General features: G+C 43.4%; 1 protein-coding gene across 1 annotated transcript in view; it reads right to left on the bottom strand.

Moving 5' to 3' along the window:
• Positions 1–6,078: 6,078 nt before the first annotated feature.
• The window catches only part of LOC137571517 (glutathione hydrolase-like YwrD proenzyme), a 115,392-nt gene continuing 113,192 nt past the window's right edge, over positions 6,079–8,278 (bottom strand). The window contains exon 12 of the mRNA XM_068280742.1: positions 6,079–7,019. Coding sequence (XP_068136843.1) covers positions 6,775–7,019 — 245 coding nt within the window. The 3' untranslated portion in view covers positions 6,079–6,774. The remainder of the gene's footprint in view (positions 7,020–8,278) is intronic.

The following is an 8,278-nucleotide window of genomic DNA, read 5'->3' as shown; positions in this document are numbered from 1 at the left end:
GGTGGGGGCCCTGTAACGCGGCAGGTAGCAGCGGCGATTGTCCTGAACACGCAGCTAGCAAAGTGCTAGCTGCGTGTTTTAAAAAAAATGAAGAAAATCGGCCCATAAGGGCCTGAGCGGCGCCCTCCGGTGGTAATGGACGAGCTGAGCTCGTCATTACCGCCAAGGAGGTTAATTGTATCAAGTGAGGAATATGACACATTCTCTGACTGCAGAAGCTCCTGGACACAGAGAGACACTGAAAGCATTTCTGCCTTCAATACAAGATGAATAAAACCAGTTATGAATAAAATGCAAAGGCAGTTCTCAAAGCAAAAAACTGTACTTTTGGGAACTTGTAATTTCTAAATGAATAATAATGCTTATGCACTAATGCAAATATGATAACCGTATGGTAAATAAAAAGTAGTAAAACATGTTTTTATTGAATATTATGTCAGGGTTTTATACCACTTTAAAGGGGAACTGAAGAGAGAGGTATATGGAGGCTGTCATGTTTATTTCCTTTTAATCAATACCAGTTGCCTGGCAGCCCTGCTGGTCTATTTCTCTGCAGTAGTATCTGATTAAAACCAGAAACAAGCATGCAGCTAGTCTTGTCAGATCAGACTTATAAGTCTGAACCACTGAAACACCTGATCTGCTGCATGCTTGTTCGGGGGCTATGGCTAATAGTATTAGAGGCAGAGGATCAGCAGGGCTGCCAGGCAACTGGTATTGCTTAAAAGGAAATAAACATGACAGCCTCCATATACCTCTCTCTTCAGTTCCCCTTTAAAGGATAAATCCAGCATTTTAGAAAAAATCAGAGCTTCCTCCAGCCCCTGGTAGCCTATGTGTTTCTCACCACAGCTCCGTTCTCAGGCAGTCTCCCCTGGTCCCCTCCGTAGCAGACACTGACCCAGCCAGGTCGGCTGCCCATGCCCATGCGCAAGCGTGCAGCCCCATTATTTGTAGTCGTGCTCCCATCTGCTGGGTCAGGGGGTGCTATGGAGGAGGCTTCTGGGAGACTGCCTGTGAGTGGAGCAGCGGTGAGGGACACATAGGCTTCCAGGGGCTGGAGGAAGCCACAGGTAAATTAATCTGATTTTTTTTTTTTTAATGCCGGATGTATCCTTTAAGTACAGTGCACAATTTATGGGGCCATAAAGTACAAGGCTGATCACCCAGCTGATTTTCTCAAAACAGATGATCCACCATATATAAGTTTTATAGCCCCACTCCCTACTTTATGTACAATAAGAATTTACCCAGCTGTGAAAAAAAAAGGTTTACAAAACTGTTCACAAACTTTAAATGATACCCTAATGGAATACTACTACAACTTACTATTTGTCTTATTACCCTCTGAAAGGCGGGGGCAGTGCCAGCAGACACCTGCATACATAACACTGTCAACTGAAAGTGCAATACTATCATGTTTATAGGCGCAACAAAACATTATTAAAAGGTTGTAAAAACTATAACAGGCTGGCGGTGCTTTCATGCAAATGTAGGAATACTGCGCTTGCAATATGCTAATTTTAGCATATCACCGTGTCATCTGAAGTTGTATACATCTGTGCCAATTAATAGCTATATGTAGTTCCTATCATAAGCCTTAATTATGTCAAATTACATTTTTGCAGTTCACATTGTACACCCATGTGATTTAGGTTAGATTGCAATAGACTGAGTCACTGGGAAAACACCCACGGACTGACTAATTACGGTACACACCGCAATCAAATGTCCAGGTTCAATATGTATCACTCATTAGACTGTTAGAACTCGCTCATGTACTGCCTTACTCTTATGAAATATTTACGTATTTCACCAATTAAAATGACTAAAAAAGACATAAAAGGCAAATTGAACAAATCTCAATCTCAAGTACAACATACTAAAAAAACAGTAGTAGAATTTGTAATGGCTATCATTAAAGGACATCCGAGGTGAAAATAAACTGATGAGAAAATCAATTGTATCTGTACAACCTTCTCCTAAACATGACTTTTTAAGATATTTTTATTTGATATTTAAAGAGACACTGAAGCGAAAAAAAAATATGATATAATGATTTGTATGTGTAGTACAGCTAGGAAATAAAACATTAGGAGCAGAGACACAAGTGTAATATTGTTTCCAGTACAGGATGAGTTAAGAAACTCCAGTTGTTATCTATGCAAAAGAGCCATTAAGCTCCACGACTCCGAGAATGAAGCTCCGAGAATGATGCAATGTTATATAAAAAAAACTATATAACTGAAAATAAAAATATGAGAATTTTTTCTTTGCTACTAATGTTCCAGTAATTATCCGTACTACACAACCAATTCATTATATCATATTTTTTTCACTTCAGTGTCTCTTTTTAGCTAGTTTTTATTGTTTCATTGTCTCTGCTCCATGACATTGAAGTATGCCAGAGCTCAAATCTATGAATTATTGACCATTTTTATCTATTTTCTGCTCTCAGAAGCCAATTAATGTCAGGAAATTGTTTTATGGCTGTAATTACTTATCAAGGAGGGTTACGCTATAGTCTGACCCAGTCCTGGCCCGGACAGAAACTGTCACTCACATAACTGATGTTTAACTCTTTCAGGTAGAGAAATAAAAAAAAGAACACAGCCTAGTTATTTGTGTGCTTGGCATTGATAGAGGCCTGCGCGGGTCTAATTTTTCAGCCCTGCATCCGCAGCCCCGCTACCCACACCCGACCTGCAACCCGCTTTCTGTTGAATCTGGTACGCCCACCCAATCCGCACCCGCAGACCCACTACCCAGACCCCACCCACAACCTAATTAAATCAAAACAGGTCCCTGAACCCGACCTGATGCCCTGTGCGGATCTAATTTTTCAGACTCGCACCCAAACCGCAGCCCTGCTACCTGCACTCAACCCGTAACCGGCTTTCTGGTGAATCTGGTACCCACACTCGACTTGCACCCGCAGACCTACTACCCGCCCCACAACCCGATTAAAATCAAAATGAGGACCTGAACCTGCATTTCAAGTAACCTGTGGGTACTCCTCGACCCGATGCAGGCCTCTACTGTACATACACGTCTATCTCATCATATCACGTCACCTTGGTTGTCCTTTAAGGAGACAGAAATGAGTACGTATTCTGTACGCCAACGTGAGATAAAGTTTTTTTTTTTATAATGGTGAGTGAAAACTATTCCTTGTTTACATGTATTGTTACTACAGGAGAACAGAACACATTTGTTTTTAGCACATTTTATTTTTTGCAGAAAATTGGTAACCCTCACATTTTCTTTCAAATATCCCCCCAGAAAAAAAAAAATAAACTTGAGATAGAAATACATCTGTAAAAGGGTTAGCGTTCCTATCATTTCTGATTTAGGAAGGGAAATTGTACTTGTATTATAGTGATATGAAACGCAGCATTTCTTCTTTGTTCTAAAAAAAATATTTATAGCATAAAATCTACTGCCACAAGAACAGCATTTAAACACAGCACTTAAGTGAAAAGGCTCCTGAAAGCTTCTGGTTGCATCTGAAGAGGTGATAGCATTATCTTTTGTTTACATTCCTCTGTTGCTACAATTAGTTTACAGCCAGTAGACTGCTGAAACAGAACTGCACTGAGCTGAGAAACAGGGACAGTTGAGAAATGATCACTAGGTAGGTTTTAATACATAAATACAGCAGCTATGAACAAAATGCAATGGCAGCTTTCAGAACAGATAAACTGTACTTTGGGAACTTGTCATTTGTAAACAGCTGCAGGGCCACACAACACAGCACACAAGTGATCCCCCCCCTCCCTTTTCTCCCCATGTTTTAAGTTGTAGCCACTAATCACCTTTATAATCCATGCAATTATGGGGATTGGGGCATGTGGGGGGGCTTTGCTATTAAAGCTAAAGTCAAATCCGGATCACTAACCCGTGATTACGGATTCTACAGGCAATCACAAATAAAATCAGAGTCAAATTCGTCAGTCAGTTTCAAATCCTGATCACAATCATGGCTTATCTGGATTTTTGGGACTGCCGTGGCCGGATTTATTCGAATCCGTTATCGGGGGTATCCGAGCAACACTAGTAGCCACCATTGGCCAGGAAGGTAGCACCAGCAAGCATGGAACTCCACTCTCAACCATTACAGACAAATATGGGGTACCTTGCAAAGAAAATGTTGGTGGGTTGGGACAGCAAATCCTCATCTGCCTGTCAAATAGCACCCTTGTCTCCACCACTCTCTAGTAATAAAGAGGTGACCAAATAATCATCTTCACTCAGATACAAAGTTAAAAGGAGTAACTTTTGATCCCTAACCTATTTGCCACAATGGGTTAAAGTAAAAAATAAACACAAACACTGTAAAAAAAATATTTAATAAATTAACATGGTTAACAAAGTAGTTTCTTTTTTAATTAAAAACCAACCTTATGATCCACATTTGTTTCCCATTGTTCTTTACATTAAAGTGCCCCACCCTGGGCAATGCTACAGCAGCAGGGCCACATTCATCTGTGTCTTGCCCCCTCCCCTTTGTGATGAACAAGCATGTAAATAAGCTCATTCTAATTGAACACAGAGACTTGGCAGTGATAGACACACCCACTATTGCATGCCTTCCCATGAGCACTTGTGCTACCTAACTCAGTGCTTCAGGAGCAGGTCCTGGAAGTCTGCCAAAGCTAAAGTAAAAGTTAGTCCACAAAGCACATGTGGCTGATCCATATTTATAGAAACCATTATAAGCTTTAAAGACGGAACAGACTGTGCACAGTTAGCGTTTAGTGTTGCTTTAAAGTGAATGGGAACTGCATTTAAAAAAATGAGACAGAAACTTACCCAAGGAGAGGGAAGGCTCTGGGTCCTATAGAGCCTTCCTGCTCCTCTCCTGGTCCCCTCGTTCCAGTGTTGGCTTGGCCGGTAGCAGTATTTGACTAAATTAGTTAAATACTGCTTTATCCGGCCGAAGGAGGCTTCAGAAGTGTTCAGGGAGCCCGAGTGCTCCTGAAGAAGGGCGGCCCTGTACTGCATCTGCGCAAGCACGCTCTCTTGCACGCTCACACCTGTGCAGTATGGAGCCACACTTCTTCGGGAGGACACGGCTCCCAAGGACTTCCAAATACTCTTTCGGTGGGGGATTGAAACGGGGGGGAGCCAGCACAGGATAGAGAGCACCGAGAGAGGAGACGGAAGGCTCTATGTGACCCAGAGCCTTCCCTCTCCTTAGGTAAGTATTTGCTTCATTTTTTTTAAATGCGGTTCCCATTCACTTTAAGTCTGCACTTTGTCTCAGTTTATGCTGACTGACTGAATCTCTCAAAAGCTCCCCAGGATTATGTATTGTCTATAGTATTCCTGCTTAAGATCACAAGGAACAATGGGGTACATGCTCTGTGTATGCTCATTATTGCCTTATCACGATAGAGAAATGAACCTCAGGAAGGAAAGATCCCAGTTCATAGATGCTTTACTTATACATGTTAAACAGACATTCCATCTATTGATTTTCACATTCCATTGCTGCTGAAGGTCAAGGCAACCCCGCTAACAATGGAAGCTGCATTGTGCTTCTCAAACTGCAAACCTGCTCAAGTGAAACTCCTCTTTCAGTGGAGTTTTCATTCCAGCAAATTACAAAAATGTCTCCAGGAGTATTTGAGACATGTCAAGGCAGCATCCACATTACAGAATTATGTGCGGTTTCCATTTTTGCAAATGTGTGTGCACTAGCCCACTGATTAATTCATGTTTAATATAAATGGAATTTCACTAAGGTGACCCTGAGCAGAGGCCGTGGGTGTACATATAAGCATACCCATGTCTATTTGGTAAAGAGGAGACCCTCACCAGCCCCTTATCTAAGTGCTCCTGCTCCCAGGCTGGCCACTATAAATTACATTGTAAGCGGCGACTCTGAAATAAAGTCACGCTGTGACCTGGAACAGGAAGACAGCGGATCCTCTCTGTGCATGCGCAAGCTTACAGGCTTCTTCCTACCCTCCGCACGTGAAGAGCAATATGACGTGCCGCAGAGGGAGGGGGAAGAAGCCTGTAAGATTGCGCATGCACAGAGAGGACCCGCAATCTTCCTTTTCCAGGTCACAGTGCAAATTTAGGTCAGGGTCGCCGATTACAATGTAATTTATAGCTGTCAGCTCGGGAGCAGGAGCACTTCGATAAGGGGTCGGTGAGTTTCTTCTGTTCACCAGATAAACGTGGGTATGCTTATATGCAAGTCCACGGCCTCTCCTCAGTGTGATTTATTTTTAATTACTCCTTGCAGAAAATGTACAAACAGGCAATTGGTGTGCTAGCGAGCTGGCCCTGGCATCCAATTAATCTCTAATGGCACAGCACCAGAGGCACTGGCGGGTTAGGGGGGGTTGGGTAGCACCCCTGACAGTGCAACAGTAGACATGAACCAGTTATCACCCCTGGCTTTCTAGTGCACGATTAGTAAAGAAATCTTTAAGGAATACTTGAGGCAAACCAAGAAAGAAAAGTATTACTCACCTAGGGCTTCTTCCAGCCCCTTGAAGTCTATCACGTCCCACGGCGAAGTTTCGCTGTTCTCCAGGACGCCACTGTTTCGTCCATAAGATCATGATCCACAGCTGAGTCGTGGTCTGCTTCACATGCACGGGTGCACTAGAAAGCTGGACCTGAGGTACTGTCAGAGGCGCTACGCTTGAAAGAAGCCTCATGTGAGTAAAACTTTTCTTTCTTAGGTCACCTCATGTTTCCTTTCAGCATTGGACCCGTTACCCCCTCTCCTTCATTCTGTAAGCAGTATCTGCATTTTTACACACAATACCCCATTGCACAGCCATCTGCTCTAGGATCTGATCCAGCCCACCACACCCTACTGCTGTGAATGGGGATGTCACGTGTTTTCCACCAATGCCCACTAGTGATAATTTGCCCACGACCAAATAGCTTCCTGTTATGGCCACTAACAGGCCAATGCACCACATGTCCTCTTGCCTTCAGGGCTTCCGCCACATCACTTGCAATCCCCTCCTCAAGGTGCAGGTGCCATTTTTGATCTAAATATAAAAAAATAAATAAAAATAAACAAAATAAAGGAGGTGTTCAATGTGTGACACAATAGCATTTACATTAAAAACAGGGTACTGTTTTCAGTTTTGAATAGGCTTCTATCCGTCTCTGCTAGCCTAATCTATTGCTCCAGAGAGCTGAGTTACAGTGCTGCAAGTCTGCCAAGTCACTAATGGGAACATAAGACCCAGCAACACTGCTGGGAGTGTCTTCTCATAAATAATGGTCTTGGATCATGTTATCATGTCCGCAATTCATTTTGAAATGGTGTAGCTGGGAACAGGACACCAAGATAGATATATGATTTTTTTATGCGACAGTTAGACTTATGGTACCTTAAATAATAAATATTACCTCAAAAGACTTTCACAAGCCCCTAGTTACCTCCATGGAGGCTCCCAGGTACCCACTCTCCCCCAACTGCTCGCATGGGTGACACCGTGTTTCCCTGAAAATAAGACCGTGTCTTATATTAATTTTTGCTCCAAAAGATGTGCTAGGTCTTATTTTCAGGGGACGTCATATTTCTATCAGGAAGCGTCTCTTAGCAGAACATTTCCTGTTCCTTTGTACAGTGCTGTTCCAGGATTTGAAGGTATGCTACTGTACTGATCAGGTACCTGCCCTGTCATCCCTGCACACTGCTGATAATTTTACTGTGTGCTGGGATGACAGGACCGGTACCCAATCAGCACTGCACTGCACCACTGTGTCCCCGCTTGCTGGCCACCTCTTCCACCTCTTTAACTTCCGCTAGGGCTTATTTTCAGGGTAGGGCTTGTATTTCAAGCATGCTCAAAATTCCAGCTAGGGCTTATTTTTAGGGTAGGTCTTAGTTTCAGGGAAAATAACCTGAGAGCTGGGCGAAGCTAGGGCGAGAAGGGGCGTGACCGGGTGGGCTCTGAGCTGGACTGTCCTAGAACAATAGGGTCGCCAGGTGTGAAAGAGAGGTGGAGTGTCCTGGCCAGGGCCAGGACACTATAAGACCAGGGGGCTGGCCAGGCAGCCTTCCTTTTGGGATCGTGTGGATACAGCAAACTTCTCCCACCCACCCTCCCGCTTGCTCGTTGGTAGCAAGCGACAAAATGGGTGTTGGGAACACCCCATAACAATGCAAACTTGTTGTATCCATACAGATTTCGTCACAGCTGAAGGCGGGTCCTTGACAATGCCGTATCTTTGGACATCGAGAAAGTATTACCCACCGAGCTGGCATAACCAATTAATGCGCCGAATAAGGATCCCA

This window comes from Hyperolius riggenbachi, chromosome 4 (assembly GCF_040937935.1).
Source record: "Hyperolius riggenbachi isolate aHypRig1 chromosome 4, aHypRig1.pri, whole genome shotgun sequence".
In the NCBI taxonomy this organism is placed as follows: Eukaryota; Metazoa; Chordata; class Amphibia; order Anura; family Hyperoliidae; genus Hyperolius; species Hyperolius riggenbachi.
Note: the sequence above shows the minus strand (reverse complement) of the source record. Positions and strands in the feature narration are given on the sequence as shown.